This window comes from Poromitra crassiceps (assembly GCF_964638095.1).
Source record: "Poromitra crassiceps genome assembly, chromosome: 2".
Lineage (NCBI taxonomy): Eukaryota > Metazoa > Chordata > Actinopteri > Beryciformes > Melamphaidae > Poromitra > Poromitra crassiceps.
In genome coordinates, this window is record NC_139624.1 from 96,634,268 (window position 1) to 96,651,736 (window position 17,469).

The following is a 17,469-nucleotide window of genomic DNA, read 5'->3' on the forward strand; positions in this document are numbered from 1 at the left end:
CATGAGGTTCTCAAGTTCCATTCTGTTTTTCTTGCTTAAGCTTAGAATGCCAAACAAGGCTACAGCAACGTTTCAAACTGATCCAATTCACCTTATGTAGCCACGCCCATTTGACCCGGTTGTGTGGCCGTATCAAAACTTCCGGCTAAAAATAATAATAAAATAAAATAAAAAATGGCTACGCTGCTCCAATATCATCTAACTCTGAATTAACTAATAATTTAGCGAATTGTATGTAACATACCAAATAAAAGCAAACGGCAATGTCTAAGAATGCAACGCCATGTAACTGGCTCGTTAAGTCTCGCATTCCAGGGAATTACATTAACGTCTGCGGGTCTTATAGACGTTAGTGGCTCGCGCTGCCTCGGAGGAGAGAAAATTATCTGAAGCTTTCTTTGTTGGAGTCCAGGTATGTTTTACAAGAAAGTGCTCGTCATTGTCGACGATAACGTTATCTGACCTGGCTAACAGTGGATACTCCGCTTGCTTGCTGTGTACCGGCTCAAAGTAGTAGGCTACGTTCTTTATTTTAGCCCTTCACTGTCCGCTCCAAAAACAACTCTCTTATTTTGCGCCGTGACCGCTGTTAGTGTTAAAAGGACCCGGAAGAATTTGGCCCACTGTAAGGTCTGAACATAAGGTGAATAAAACTCAGAGAAAACAAAGTCAGAGTCCCGTCAGTGTTTCAAGCTGAGCAATGAGGCCAGATGATGATTCTTTTCTCTCTCGTATGAATTATACATGTTTTTTTCTAGCTGTGGGGCCAAATGTCAGGGGAGTTGTTTCTGCAGCTCCAGTAAGTTGAAGTCTGTTTTGGTGTTTGTGTCTAGACAAGGCCATCTCTCCATGGTGGTGCAGTTACTGAAGTACGGCGCAGACCCATCTCTGATCGACGGCGAGGGCTGCAGCTGCGTCCATCTCGCCGCCCAGTTCGGCCACACCTCCATCGTGGCCTACCTCATCGCCAAGGGACAGGTAGGAACTCCTGGAGCTTCCTCTCTCCTCTCTTCCAGTCTGTCTGTGAGTCGTCCTGTCATGTCACACTGCCTTCCTATAGTACATTTGGCAGTTAAACCTCCCATTTCTCATCTGCAAACACCCTCACACATCACATGGTCCAAGACCCTTTCCCAATTGTTATGATCCATAGGTGAAATCACACACATCAGCAGAGCACCACTACTTTTCCTACATTTTCCAACTTTTATAAATGGTTCAGCATTTATTTCTGGCTTCTTCTTCTGCCAAAATACAGTTGTCTTATTGAAATACATGCTAAAATACAGGTTATAGCTATAGCCTATATATAGGTACAGGTATATAGGTTATCCCCTTAATTATTTATTTATTTATTTATTAGATCTTTTTTGTTCTTATTTGTTTTTGTGTTCTTTGTTTTCTATGAACCACTTTGGGACAAACCAGTCAGCTAAAAAAATAAAATATTTATTTTTCTACTGGTGCTGTCCACTAGGGGGCAGCATTATCACTTCTCTTTCCCTGCTCCACGCTGCATTTAAATTGGGTGCTCTTTCTTCCCCTCTTTCTCCACCACTCTGTCACTCCTCCAGCCTCTTCTGCTGCTTAGCTTTTTAATGTCTCCACTTTGGTCTTTGTGTCTCGTCTGTTCCACAGGACGTGGACATGATGGACCAGAATGGCATGACTCCTCTGATGTGGGCCGCTTACAGGACGCACAGGTGTGTGTGTGTGTGTGTGTGTGTGTGTGTGTGTGTGTGTGTGTGTGTGTGTGTGTGTGTGTGAAACATGCGTGCATGTACCCACAATTAGAAGAAAGAGTGTGTGTGATTCAACCCCAATTGCCATGTAAGCTGTGGCATCATCACTGGTACAATCTCAGCCAGGACCCATCTAGCCTGTAGTGAACTCACGGTTCCTACGCTGGTCTGGAAAATCTTGAAATGCATAGAAAGAATTAGCAATTGATACATGTTATATACTAGTGGACCCGTGGGAGTTAGACCGCCCCCTGGGAGTTAGACCCCCCCTGGTCTGGAACACAGTGGTCTCCAAAGACTCCAGGACACACTCAAATTCATCTCAGTGATGATGTCATCAGTGAGTGATGTCATCATTGCTCGAGTGACATCATCATTAGTTAATTAGGGCAATTGATAGGTAATTAGGGCAATTAATTAATCGGCCCTAATTCAAAAATCTGCCTCCTGAAAGTTTCAGCCCGATTGCATGTAAAACAGCATAGCTGTGGCCGAACAAAATTCTACTCACTCACTCACTCACTCACTCACTCACTCACTCACCCACTCACTCACTCTCACACACACACACACACACACACATACACACACACACACACACACACACACACACACACACACACACACACACACACACACACACACACACACAACTTTTGATATCCATACAACTACACATTGTCTATGGCTTTACACTCCTGTCATCTCACATATTCAGAGATTTGCCCCTGTGGAGAATAATCTTCGTCTATAGAATTATATGTGCAGCATGGTGGCACAGTGGGTAACACTGTTGCCTCACAGTCACAGCAAGAAGGTTGTGGGTTTGAACCCCGGTCCGTCCCAGGTCCCTTCTATGTGGAGTTTGCATGTTCTCCCCGTGTTTGTGTGGATTTCTTGGTAGGGCTGTGCAATTAATCGACTTAATCACAATAAAAATGTTGGCTTCCCACAATTATGAAAACAAGATAATCGAGATAAAACAATTATTTTGTATATATTTTTTTGTTACCGTATTTATTGATCTTTTTTTACCTTTATTTTCATGTACTTCTTTGTTTTTCAGTTCAGTTATATTTAAAGTTAAACGAAATCCAGTACTGTATTAAAAAGACAAGTTTTTTCAAGTTCAATAAATCCATGATGTTGTAAAAAAGAAGAAGAGTAATCGCATTAAATAATCTTGATCTCAATATCAGTCAAAATAATCGTGATTATTATTTTTGCCATAATCGAGCAGCCCTATTTCCTGGTGTGGTGCTCCGGGTTGCTCCCACCATCAAAGACATGCATGTTAGTGGTAATGGGCGTGGGGCCTCAGCCTGTAAAAACCTACTTGGTACAGAAACCGCAAAACCTCCGTCCGTTGGCGTAGTGTGGTTGTGACCGGGGCCCGATGCTCCACTTAAGCTGTGTTCACACCAAGATATTTATTTTTTGCTCTGTCGCTTGATTCAACCCTTTGGAATCGCTCTGTCGCTCTGTTTAAATCGCTCATCAACAGGCACAAGAATTGACGGACATGTGGGGGTTATAACGTTACGCAATGTCATGATGTTTGTCCACTACGAGCCACCGTCATTGTTTACAAGCTAAAGCCTATCAGCGTGCTCCCCTTGCGAGCTCCATACCGGTAGGACAGACTTCACTTCATGTCAGCTGTCAGCCTGTCAATGCGGTTTGTTGCCACACAATAAACCAGCGGTTTGTTCCAAGCCAGTGTGATCCTTGACTCACTCTCACACGGCAGCCAATCAGAGTTGAACTCTGCGACTGATGCCAGCGTATTTTCGCTCGAGTTGGGATATTTCATCTCGAGCGACGAGCGTATTTTCTCCCCATCGCTCTGTCTCTGTCGCTCGGACGCCCAGCAATTTTTCTCCCGGGCGAATATACGCTCAGTCGCTCGTTTGCATTGACTTTGTATGTAAACTCGACGCCAGCGAAAAACTTTAATAGGTCAGTGTGAACGCAGCTTTAGGAGTCTACAGGAAATAAGAGAAGAGACACGAGATAGAGTGATGCACCGATCCACATTTTTTCACTTCCGATCCGATTCCGATACCTGAATTTGGATATCTGCCGATACCGATATTATTCAGATACCGATATTTTTCTTGAATATACAGTATAGGCAAAGATTTGGCCAATTAAAGATTTTTTTTATATACCTTGCAAAAAGCAGACAAAATTAAGAAAATATACAAGGCAAAGAAGGATACTATTATACATGGGTAAATTACGGCCAACGCTGAAATTGAAAAAAAAAAAAAAAAAAAAATCCCGATTCCGATTAGTGAATTACGTCAGTATCGGCACCCGATACCGATATTGGATCGGATCGGTCCCATCCCTAGTAGGGATGTAGGTACTACCGGTACTACCCCCGAACCGCGGTGCTATTGCTGTAGAACAGGTTCTATACTAAGATTTAAAAAGACCCGGTACTTTTCCGACCGCTGCTATGACTGATAATGGTCAATATGAGCCTGTCTCTTTAAGAAATGCGCCAGAGTGAGTGACGTCATATCCACATGTCAAGCGGTGAGGAAAAGAGTTTGAGGAAAAAAAGCAGCTGAGCACTGAGCAGACCCGCGCACATTAAAAGCAAACTAGCAAAGTAGGCTATGGCTAAACACAAAGCCTCTCCCAGCCCAGTTAGTAGCAGCAGCTGTGCCCTTTCACAGTTTACATCTATCGTTATGTAGGCTACTTTCACGCATACTTCAGTCAGGGTTATCGACAGTCCATATTATTGCCTCTGCACGTTTCCCGACGCTACAGTGAGAAAATGCGCTCGTTAACTAACGTTAACTAACGTTACAGCGGACTCCGCTGTACTAACAGCGGACTCCGCAGTAACGTTAGTTAACGAGCGCTCACTGTAGCGTCGGGAAACGTGCAGAGGCAATAATATGGACTGTTGATAACCCTGACTGAAGTATGCGTGAAAGTAGCCTACATAACGTTAGATGTAAACTGTGAGTAATACTGCCTGAATGCCCCACCCATGACAAGAAGTGCTAAACTGGAAGTTGAGATTACTGAGTATAAACAATTTAGAGACATCAGCCCTGCAGAGGATCCCCTGGCATGGTGGAAGCAACACCAGACAGACCTGCCCATATTAGCTCAGTTTGCTAGACAATATCTCTGTATTCCAGCATCAAGCTGTGCATCTGAACGTGTTTTCAGTACTTCTGGGAATATCTGCAGTCCAACAAGATCTAGACTGACCGAGGAACATGTTGACACCCTCGTTTTCTTGGCTAGGAACCTGAAGAAGACATTGGGATGGGAGGGACTGAGTGAGTAAACTGAGAGTCAGCCAAACAGTGAGTCTGTCTACCACCCATAGGAGAACTAGGGTTTAGACTGAGTAGGCTGGGGGACAGAATGGGAATATGAAGCCAGTTATGCTGCTTGTTGAAGAAAAAAAGATTTGAGTTTCTGCTGCTATAGTTTTATTATATTATTATTTATTTTATTTATTTTACTTATTCCCATTTCCCACTGTTCAAAAGATTTGTGTTATGTTACTGAGTGTGTACTTATTTGACAAGTAAAAGTTAGACAGAATTTAAATGCCACCAATTATTTATTTATTGTTGTTATTGGTGTTTCTCTGAGTTTTTGCTGCTATAGGCTAGTGTTTTATGGTCATTTTATTTTCTCTGGCATTACTTTATTTTACTTACCGGTATTCTCACTGCTCAAAAGGTTTGTTTTGTTCAGCATTTAAATGCCACACCAATTTATTGGTGTAATTGTTCCCAAACTCTTAAAATAAAGCCAAATCTTGACATTGGACAGTTTCACTTTTTTTTTTTACAAAAAGTATCGAAAAGTATCGAAAAGTATCGAAATACAAATTGGTACCGGCACCGAAACAGAAATTTAGTACCGCTACAACCCTAATCCCTAGTGGTAAGAGGAATGTGAACTTTGTATTTATGACCAAAATCCTCAAAACAAATGAAGAAATGAAGGCCTGGAAAGAGTAAAGCTGTGTTCACACCGAGATATTTATTTTTCGCTCTGTCGCTTGATTCAACCCTTTGGAATCGCTCTGTCGCTCTGTTTAAATCGCTCATCAACAGGCACACAAATTGACGGACATGTGGGGGATATAACGTTACGCAATGTCATGATATTTGTCCACTACGAGCCCCTGTCGTTGTTTACAGGCTAAAGCCTATCAGCGTGCTCCTAATGCGAGCTCCATACCGGTAGTACAGACTTCACTTCATGTCAGCTGTCAGCCTGTCAATGCGGTTTGTTGCCACACAATAAACCAGCGGTTTGTTCCAAGCCAGTGTGATCCTTGACTCGCTCTCACACGGCAGCCAATCAGCGTTGAACAGCGAGCGACTGATGCTAGCGTATTTTCGCTCGAGTTGGGATATTTCATCTCGGGCGACGAGCGTATTTTCTCCCTATCGGTCTGTCTCTGCCGCTCGGACGCCCAGCGATTTTTCTCCCGGGCGAATATACGCTCAATCGCTCGTTTGCATTGACTTTGTATGTAAACTCGATGCCAGCGAAAAACTTTAATAGGTCGGTGTGAACGCAGCTTAAGAAATATTGAAATTGAAACTGTAGAAGCTCAGCTTGACTTGACTTGTTTCCTGTGTCTTGCAGCGTGGACCCCACCTTAACCACCTTAACTTAACTTAACTTAAGAGGTGTACTTGACTTGTTTCGTCTGTGTTGCAGTGTGGACCCCACCTTAACCACCTTAACTTAACTTAACTTAAGAGCTGTACTTGACTTGTTTCGTCTGTGTTGCAGTGTGGACCCCACCTTAACCACCTTAACTTAACTTAACTTAAGAGCTGTACTTGACTTGTTTCGTCTGTGTTGCAGTGTGGACCCCACCTTAACCACCTTAACTTAACTTAACTTAACTTAACTTAAGAGCTGTACTTGACTTGTTTCGTCTGTGTTGCAGCGTGGACCCCACCTTAACCACCTTAACTTAACTTAACTTAAGAGCTGTACTTGACTTGTTTCGTCTGTGTTGCAGTGTGGACCCCACCTTAACCACCTTAACTTAACTTAACTTAAGAGCTGTACTTGACTTGTTTCGTCTGTGTTGCAGTGTGGACCCCACCTTAACCACCTTAACTTAACTTAACTTAACTTAAGAGCTGTACTTGACTTGTTTCGTCTGTGTTGCAGTGTGGACCCCACCTTAACCACCTTAACTTAACTTAACTTAACTTAACTTAAGAGCTGTACTTGACTTGTTTCGTCTGTGTTGCAGTGTGGACCCCACCTTAACCACCTTAACTTAACTTAACTTAACTTAACAGCTGTACTTGACTTGTTTGGTCTGTGTTGCAGTGTGGACCCCACCTTAACCACCTTAACTTAACTTAACTTAACAGCTGTACTTGACTTGTTTGGTCTGTGTTGCAGTGTGGACCCCACCCGGCTGCTCCTGACCTTCAACGTGTCCGTCAACCTGGGCGACAAATACCACAAGAACACGGCGCTGCACTGGGCCGTGCTGGCCGGCAACACCACCGTCATCAGCCTGCTGCTGGACGCTAACGCCAACGTAGACGCACAGAACATCAAGGTGACAGTGCAGCCGAGCATCCACCAGGGCGGCGACATAACGGCGTTTACCGTCATGCTCAGATGTTTAAAGGCTTTCCGTGGGTTGGGAACATGTTTGTTAGCGTTCTCGTCATGTCGGGCGTTTTGTTGTGTTTCAGGGCGAGACGCCGCTGGACCTCGCCAAGCAGAGGAAGAACGTCTGGATGATCAATCACTTACAGGAAGCACGACAGGCCAAAGGCTACGACAGCCCGTCCTACCTGAAGAGACTGAAGATGGACAAGGTACGCACGTACACACACACGCACGCACGCACGCACGCACGCACACACACACACACACACACACACACACACACACACACACACACACACACACCTAGTGAACTAGAGTAGATACACCTTGCTGTCAGTGTCAACTTGGTTGGTGGGTCATCAACCTAGTCTTGTGTACGTACAAAATTTAGAGTATCACCAAATAAATGTTATTAACTCAGACAATTTCCTAGTGTTGTCACATGACCAGGATTTAGATTTTGATATTGATACAAAGTTGAATATCTGGGGTGATTATAACTTAATATAAGACTTCACTTCTCACACACGCCTTTCTGGTCCCTGGCAAGGATGGTAAAAAAAGGAAGGATAAGACATCACCCATGTCACAGCATTCAGATTTTGCATTGGGCCCAGTTGTATTGAAGTGAATGGGACGGGCAGGGTAAGTCCCACTATAAACCATCATATCTGTGTCGTTTCACCTTTGATTGAAAAATGCTTTTCTTTAATCCACCAGATTAAAGAAAAGACATCATGTGATGTTGACTGATGTTTTTTTTTATGTTAATATGCGCGTTTGTTTTCCTTATTATTGGTCTCATGGCTCTGTCTGTCCAGCAGCTGCATATAGCTCAACTCAAACCCCTGTTTTGTCCAAAATAGAGCTGGATTAGCTACAGTAACTACATCATGATACATGACGGAACAGGGCATCAGTCAACGTCACATAAGGGGACATTCACACCCAAAGTGCTTTTTTCAGTCAGAACGCTATCAAAATCATGTCGAGGGCGCTTCCATTGTGCACAAAACACAGCGCACGGAGCGTTTTTTTTGCGCTTCGTTTTATTTTCCCCTGCAGTCTCGCGCACTAGATTTGAGCACACATCGACCACACGGACGGTAGCCAGCTGGTTTTGTCTGTTTGATGTTGTTCACTGTCAACATGAAAGCCAGATTATTGCCAATTCTGGCAGCAGCGAGGTTGAAGATCCCTCTGGGAGGAGAAAATGTAGGAGGAGTAAAAAGACGAGCAGCGCGCTTTTCCTCCAAATGTTTTTCAGCTTTTTCAGCTTTAAAACGCCCAGAGCACTCCTCCAAAAAGACGAGACGCCACCAGCGTTTAAATGCCAGGTGCGTTCATTAAAAGAGGAGCACGTCTAGCGCGTCCTTACATAGAGAATGAATTGCGGAAAGACGCTGGCAGCTCCAAAAGTGTTTTGAGTTTGAATGTCCCTCTACTGTGTTTTCTTTAATCTGGTGGAAGCATTTTTCAATCAAAGATGAAACAACGCAGATCTGATGGTTTATAGAGATTTACCCTGCATGCCCCATTCACTTCTATACAACTGGCCCCAAAGTCTGGCAGCAATGCAACATTTGACGTGACGTGACGTGAGTGATGTCTTCTCCTTCCTTTTACCCCTGGGCCTGGGCTAGTGATGTCTTCTCCTTCCTTTTCCCTCTGGGCCTGGGCTAGTGATTAGCTCGTGTCTGAAGGCCTCAGTTCATCTGCTGTTTAGCACATCTCAAGGCCCTAATCACAGAGAGCCAGAGAGGAAGTAGAGAACTCTTCAAATAAAGGGTTGCGTTCAAGGAGACAACTGGGGGGGGGGGGTTTAGAAACAGTCTGTCTGGCCACAGTGGCTAGAAATTCACATACAAATCGATACTGCACCTTCTGTCCTGTCTTTGAACTTAGACATAGGCTTACCGGAGATCACATTCTATATTTAAAACAGACTTTGCCATTTTTTTTAACCAATAATCTCTAGTATTTGCTTTAATCTCCCAAATGGGTGGGGTTCTACTGCATAAGGATTTGATGACAATTGTCTCAGGTAAGTTGCCAATCATAGAAAAGTATTTCAAGTTGATTTTTGGATAGTCTGAAACTTCAGCCACTCATTGTAAAGTCTTGTGTGGCACACATTCACACACCTGCTGCTCCAAGAAGGTCAAAGAAACTAAAACAAGAAGAAGCTTCTCCAGACCTGATAAAGAGCATACAGCACGGGGGAACATTGCTTTATAAAGTGGTTATAGTATCTGCTTCAACATGAAGGACACCAGCTACTTTTGTGTGTTTTTCCCGTTTTTAATAGTGTCTTCCTACTACACAAGAACCTACATCTCTGAATGTTTCTGTGTTTTTACATTTTGAAGATCATTGATTTATAAATTATTATCATCATCATTATTATTATTAATATTAACCCTCATTATGTTTGCTTATGTTCTGTGTGAATCTGTCGTCTTTGCACTCATCTGCTGGGATGTTAATAGTGGATCAAGGTACATTTTATAGTTCAGTTATTTATGTAGAAATCCCCACTGTGTGTTCCCTGTGTAGAGGCCATGCTGCTATGCCACTGTGTTTTGTAGATGCTACACCCAGATGATAGATTGATAAACGAGATCAGATTGAGGTGTGTGGTTTGACTCGCTTGTAGCACAGCAGTGTTGGACCTAGGGATGTTCATCAGTTATCGAAAATCATTAATTGATCGTTAAGGAATGGAATCGATCATGTGGAATTTTTATCGATTTTGTTATTATTACCTTTTTTTTTCTTTTTTTTCTTTTTTTTTTTTTGGACTAGGTTTGGGTGGAATTCGTTCCTCCTCGCCCCACTCCATTGCACAGCCGACTAACGTGAGGTGGAGCTTCATATAGTCTCTAGTTTTCTGGCTGGGCACGGGCCTTTGTGCCAACAAAACTGTTTTAAACATGGGAAATTCACACCGGCATGCGCCGGGGACAGCAGAGTGTTGGAGAGGAGACACATTGAAATAAAGAGTTCATTGAGGAGAACACGTTGTCTTTCATATTTTCTGCCATAGGCATTCATTTTGTAAAAAAAAAATATTAAAAAAATATTATTAATATGATCGATAATCGATAATTGATCGTTAATTTTCCCCGATTTTCGATTATGGATTTTTTTTTTAATGAACATCCCTAGTTGGACCCGCTCTCAGTAGATTTGTGAATTTGCAGGTTACAGCTTCTTCTACATTTTGACTTGTGCTGCTGCCAGATAGAGAGCTGCATGCCCGGCCCGGCCCGGCCCGGCCCCGAGGAGTTATGAAATGGATCGGTGTTGCCTAAACTCTAAAGACAGCCACCGCAGCTCTCTCTCTCTCTGTCTCTGTCTCTCTCCCCCTTTCTCTCTCACACACACACACGCGTGCGAGCGCGCTACCGTAGCCTATCAAAATCCAGACATGTTGTCTCGAGAACGTTAGATCGTTTAATTGCCAACAGCAACAATGCCCACAAACTGAAACATGTCACTCAAGCATATTGAAATTAAAACCGCAGACTTACCGTTTATAGCTGCATTGAATAACGTCACATTAGTGTCCTCACAATGTATGGTAGATGGGTTTGTTTTCAACAGGTTGAAATGTTTCCAGTACGGAGCAGCTTACTGCAGTGGAGACTGTTTAACTCTCCCCTCAAACTTTGTTTTATGTCCATCAATGTTGTTTGTCTCTCATGACACGGACACACGCAGCTTGTTTTGTTGAAACATGTCATGTGGATTGTGGAGTGGCAGACTAAAACGTCATGGTGAGGGTGTGTGTGTGTGTGTGTGTGTGGGGACGGTGTGTGTGTGTGTGTGTGTGTGTGTGTGTCTGTGCCTGTGTGCTCCTCCTCTTTGTCTCACTCTGCTGTGTAAAATTAAGCGAGTAATACAACTTTATTTTATTTAACTATTTAAACGGGCCCAAACCCGGCCCGGCTCAGAGCTATTCATTAAAAAAAAGCCCAGCCCCAGGCCGTATTGGCCAGGCCTGAGGGGCTGCAGGCTGCAGCTCTCTACTACCAGCATGTTTTTATCCCTCCAAAGTCAATATTTCTTAGCATTTTACAACCTGACAACTGAGAGGGCCAAATGTGTAAAAACATATTTTTTTATGAATAGAGAAATTAAAATCAATTCTGTTCTTTTTTTCTTCTTCTTTTTGCATTACCTGTTGAATAAAATAATGTTGTGAAATGTAACACTTTAACTATGTACAGTATCAACACATTCACATTCAGGATGTAAACGATTAACACATTCTGTATCTTATCTACCACAACATAGAGCTCTTGCGTCACAATTCATATGTCTGCTTTTAGCTTATATTTATACTTTCACAACGTGTTTTAAATAAGTTTTCAGCTCGATAGTTGTGGCTCGCAGAACCAAATGCTCTGTGAGACCTTTTACTGCTCATTTTCTAAATTGATCTCTATCTGTCTCACTGTCTGTCCTCCTGTGTTTTAAGTTGTTTCTCACTATCACCACCATCAATCACGCTGCACACGCACCGCGCACGCACGCGGTGTGTCCCGCGCCGCAAACACTAACATGTTGAATCGCTGTCGGGTCGTTTGTGAGAGAAATCACTCTGATTGGCTTGGCAGGGGTAGAGAAATCACTCTGATTGGCTGGTCAGGGGTAGAGAAATCACTCTGATTGGCTGGTCAGGGGTAGAGAAATCACGTCATCTCTCATCTTATAATTCCAAAACACAGATATTTTCACGATGACGTGCCTTTGGGAAAGTCCATTGATCATTAGTGTGGTTTCTCCTGCTTCTTGCCCTCACTCCCTGTTCATCTCGCTCTCCTCCTCTACAGGAATTCAGGCAGAAGGTGATGCTGGGCACGCCCTTCCTGGTCATCTGGCTGGTGGGCTTCATTGCCGACCTGGACATCGACTCCTGGCTGGTGAAGGGCGTGATGTACGCCGGCGTCTGGGTCACTGTGCAGTTCCTCTCCAAGTACGTCTCACTCACTTATTAAATGCGCGAGCACCAGGGTAGGAAATTAGCGGGAGCTCGGGGCAAAATGCCCCTAAAAAAATCTAGAATTGCCCTTGGATCTGGGGTGACGGGGGCTTTTAACTCATTGAGTGCCAGCCACTTTTGGAGAACGGACGCTCCCAGTGCCAGAGTTTCAGAGCGTTTTCAGTGATTTCTCGAGGCCCACAGAATATTTTGTGATATTACTATGTAAACACCGAACACGCACAAAGAACGATGAGACTCTCTTCTATCATCTGCAAAAAAAAGTTTATTGATACCATTTTCCGTTCTTTAGTTATGAGCCGGAGAAGATAGGCTGTTTTGAGCAAAAAGACAGGTTTCAAATTATAAGCTGAGATATTCAGCCTTTTGTGAAATTAAGCATTTCAAGCACATTCACTGACTCTAGCTAATATTTTCTGATGTAGTGACGTGGTGTAGTTGTGTGGTGCCTGCGTGCCCCACCCCCCTCTCCCCCCCTCAGCTGCAAACTCCTCCCCACACTAACACACAGCCTACACGCACCCAGTCTATTTTCGGAGCGCTTCGTTTTTGTGCGCCGGGCGGCTCCCAGCGCGACACGGAAATGCCAAACCGGACTGCAGGGAAAGGTTTGGCCCTTCGGCATCGGGTGCTGCCTTTCTGGCGGGTAATCGTGTGGAGAAACTATATGCAGACAGACAGACAGAGGCAGAGGAGCTCAGTTGTGGGTGCGGATTGACTGCGGTTCGCAGACAACGTCAGCTGCAGACAGAGCAATCTATATGGCTCTGGCTGCAGCATGAGCGGTTTCTCTTTGATCACGGCTTTTTCCTCGTGTTTTCCGGACCTTTCTCTAATCTGGAGAGCACTGTCGCCACCTAATGAGTCCGTAAAATAGGTTATACACCTTCAATAGCTACAATATTTGTACAGCCTGAGGCTTTGATCCACGTCCCACCGTCAAAAAACGCAATTGACGAACATACTCGTCCTTGGCACTCTACGTTACTAAACGAAATGACGAACATACTCGTCCATGGCACTCAATGAGTTAAATGACCCCATAAAATAAAGAGTTGAATACTTTCTGTATTTTTAACATTATTCTGTATTTGCAAAGCGTGACTCCAAAATGGCCAGCTAGGCATCCGTACCACCCCGCCCCTCCTCCTACTAGCTTTATTTACCTTTAGAAATAAAATATGCTTGGATAGGTATTTCCCAACATTTGATGAAATTGCCCAGGAAATTATCCAAAAATAGCCCTAATTTAAAAAAGTTAATTTCCTACTCTGACGCACGCGCACACACACACACACACACACACACACACACACACACACACACACACACACACACACACACACACACACACCACCACACACACACACACACACACACACACACCCCCTGCTTAAACCCCATTACCACTGCCATCTGGTCCTGCTGGTCCATTACCTTCCTGTAATGCTAGTTCTGGGACTGCACTAGCACACGTTAACCAACAAACAACGTGTCCGTATGACCATTGACTGACATTCTCTGCATTCTTCCTCTGTGGAAAACTGTCCTGATCTTGCCTGCTGCCGTGTCCACAGGTTAGCTCAGGTTTATTGTTGCTGCTGGCTGACTGCTGCGTTCACATCAAACACTGGGGTTTGCGTGCGTCCAGATGTGCTGCAGAGCGGGGCTTTGGCATCTGCTGCTGGAACAATGCAATCCAACGTATTGGGTTATAACTCCTGAGCTGAGTGGAAGCCAGCTTCAATGGAATCATCATGATATATATGCCCTGTATAATATATACCATTTGCACCAAAGCACCTTCTGTCTGCACCACAAGTGCTGCATCCTTAGCGAGGAGTGGGAATCAGACTGTTAACCCTGCAAGTGTTAGTTAGGGCCATGCTCCACCCATTGAGTATGCTGTTCAGCCAACCATGCTTGAATAAATCAAAGTTAAAGTCCCTGGAAACCAGAAATATTTCTTTATTATTTAGCATTTTGAGTTCATCACATCACAGGACCCTATGTTAATAAGCCACCAGCCAAATTTGAACGATGATGAACGTCGCAAAGTATATAAATTTAGGTTTGACAGTCTGGCAAAACTCATGAGAAAATCATTATTTTTTAGAGTGTATTTCTCCCGCGGACTGTGTGGGCGTGTCCCATCTGCAGCAGGTTTTCCGAGAGAGAGCGCGAGACAGAGGGGGGAGGGAAACGGAGAAAGAGATCAAGTTACACAGCACTCGCGAGTGTGTGTGTGTGTGTGTGTGTGTGTGTGTGTGAGAGCCACCAGCCTGTGTGTCTCTCGCTCTCTCTCTCACTAGTCCAGAGAGAGAGAGAGAGAGAGAGAGAGAGAGAGAGAGAGAGAGAGAGAGAGAGAGAGAGAGGAGCGCATGGCCTGAAACCCGACACCTTGCTAATCTCACAAGCATAGCGCTTGGCAGACGGCACACAGAGTGGGAGGGAGACGGACAGCGAGGGAGCGCTGTCACTGGGGGCAAAGAACGGACTTGCCATAGGTGGGTGCGGATTGCGCGCGTGTACAAAGGTTATATAGAGCTTATGACGTCATAAGCTCCTGCGTTTTAGCACCTCGCGCACTGCTGTCTTCAATGAGGAAGTACTTTGTAGAATCTTGTAGAAAAGTGGCGATTTTAAGGCTTTGGGTTGAAAGTAATGTATAATAATTTCGGAGGCACAAAATTACTAACATAAGACCCTAAATAACATAGTTAGAACGTTTTTGTGGATTTTGGTTTCCAGGGACTTTAAAGTAATCATCTTTGACGTTTTCATATAAATAAATGCAGGTTTTCCTACTCTGTCATCTCTGATTGATAAGAGTGTAACGGTTCGCAAAATTCACGCTTCGGTTCGACGGTGGTGTCACGGTTCGGTGCATTTTCGATACAGCACAAAAGTAGAAATGCCAGAGAAATTTCCTTGACTTAAAATGTTAAATGTATTTATTTTACCGATTTATTTGATTATTTTCACAGTCTAGATTTATTTCATTATTTTCACAGTCCAGTTTGCATTTTCATTTCAATTTATGACCATGTGTTTTTTAACACCTTTCGTCTTTTTGGTTTCAGTTTTAGTTTACCATGATATCGCTGTAGAAGACTTGCACTGTTTGCAATGCCTGTTGAACCTAAAGGCTCGTACCTAAACGGTATTGAGTTTTATACAGAGTCAAAACAAATGCATTAAAAAAACGTGATACAGCCACAAAGACATGAATAAAGTGTCATCTTGAATCAGCTGAGGAGCTTGCACTAGTAATGCTCATTTGAAGCATGAAAGTAGCTGTTTGCTGCTCAGAAGGTTGCTAGAAGTCACCAGACGACATCATACGATCATTTGCGTATGCGTATGTATGCTGTGGGCATACTCCATTTGAATATGAAGTGCTGACTCCACCTGCCCGGGCCAGTTACGGCAGTTACACCAATAGCAATCTCTGGCAAGTGCTGAGGAACAAAGATACCGCCAAAATAAAATAATCTCTCTCTCCCCCCTCTCTCTCCCCCTCTCTCTCTCTCTCTGTCTCTCTGCAGGGCGTTCTTTGATCACTCCATGCACAGCGCTCTCCCTCTGGGAATCTACCTGGCAACCAAGTTCTGGATGTACACAACCTGGTTCTACTGGTTCTGGAATGATATCCTTTGCTTTTGTCTTGATCACATAAGATAAGATGAAGCTTAAGGGTGTATTCACACCTGTAGGTTGTTTGCTTTGTTCCGATTCAGGTACTTAATTGATACAATTGTTGCATTTGTGCCTTGGTTCGTTTGTGATCACACAGCCACAAATGAAACGGTCCAAATAGTATTGTCAAACTTCCTGGATTGGCCAGCAGACACTCTGATAGGCTAATAGCCTCTCGGGATGGACAAAATAATTCCCAGAGATTTTCCTATTATGATTATAAGAATACGTTTTGTTAGACCTACATTGTAGGCTATGTCGGGCGTGCGCCGTGTGAGGAGAGAGAGAGAGAGAGAGAAAGAAAGAAAGAGGGAGGGATCGGGAGAGAGGGAGAAAGTTCTTTGTTTATTTATTAATGTATGCTATGTAGCCTATGTAAGCCTATGTATTTATTTAGCCTATTTAGGCTATCGGGAATTTGGAGATACAAGATCAAAGACCCTCGCAAATTCTGCTATTAGGCTACTATCACGGAGACGAGGATTAGCCGAGACATAGGCTATATGAACACCTGTCCTGTCAGGAATAAAATATTAATAAATAATTGAATAATAACGGACATTTCGAGGAAGACATGCAATCAGTCTGATTGAACCAGACAATCTTATCTCAAAGAAGGCTGGCTCTTGATAACCACGACTTGTTTTCATTTATTGAATGGAGACCAGAGAGAGCGAGAGAAAGGGAGAAAGAGAGCCAGCAGCACCCGCTGCGCAGCAGCACACAATTTACAGGCAAAATCCGTAGAGATTCAACACATTAACGTTGCTTCCCATGGTCCGAGGTAAGTTGATTGAGTTCAAACTGCTGATGTGATGATCCAAAAATCCCCCAAAGTGTATCGATGCAAGTCACAAGTCGCCAAAACAGGATCTGAAAGATGTTGTTTTTAAACGATAAAAATGCTCGTTATTCAGGCCGTTACGCACAGCGCAGCTGACTACGGCAGCTGGTTTATCCAAAAATGCGCACCGTTTACTGCAGTTGTGGCGGATCGAGGTCGGATCACGTTCTCACCACAAACGAACCGCACCAGAGTTCGTTTAAAGCGGACCGAGACCACCCTTTCTTGGCGATCTCGGTCCGCTTGTTTTGTCCCGCATCCGAGTGCGATTGCTGTGTTCACACTCCCCCAAACGAACCGCACCAAGGGGGAAAACGCTCTCTGTTTCGGAACAACTGCTCCAAACGAGATAGGTGTGAATACACCCTAAATGATCTCCATGGGACAGTTTGTGGATCTTTGAAGAAGCAGCAGCAGCAAAAAAAGAAGAAGAGAGGATACAGCAAAGAAAAATAGTATAATGAGAAAAATACAATCTAATCAAAAACATAGCCAATAGGGGCTCGATGAACTTCTGCGATCAACATTTTCATATT

The 17,469-nt window shown here is 43.8% G+C and overlaps 1 protein-coding gene across 1 annotated transcript in view; it reads left to right on the forward strand.

The window, feature by feature from the left end:
* Positions 1–17,469, forward strand: part of zdhhc17 (zDHHC palmitoyltransferase 17) — a gene marked incomplete at both ends in the record, with an annotated part of 92,689 nt that overhangs the window by 42,234 nt on the left and 32,986 nt on the right. Inside the window, 6 exons of the mRNA XM_083654633.1 lie at positions 834–978; positions 1,639–1,703; positions 7,164–7,326; positions 7,466–7,591; positions 12,221–12,363; positions 15,939–16,039. Of these exons, the coding sequence (XP_083510759.1) occupies positions 834–978; positions 1,639–1,703; positions 7,164–7,326; positions 7,466–7,591; positions 12,221–12,363; positions 15,939–16,039 (743 nt within the window). The remainder of the gene's footprint in view (positions 1–833; positions 979–1,638; positions 1,704–7,163; positions 7,327–7,465; positions 7,592–12,220; positions 12,364–15,938; positions 16,040–17,469) is intronic.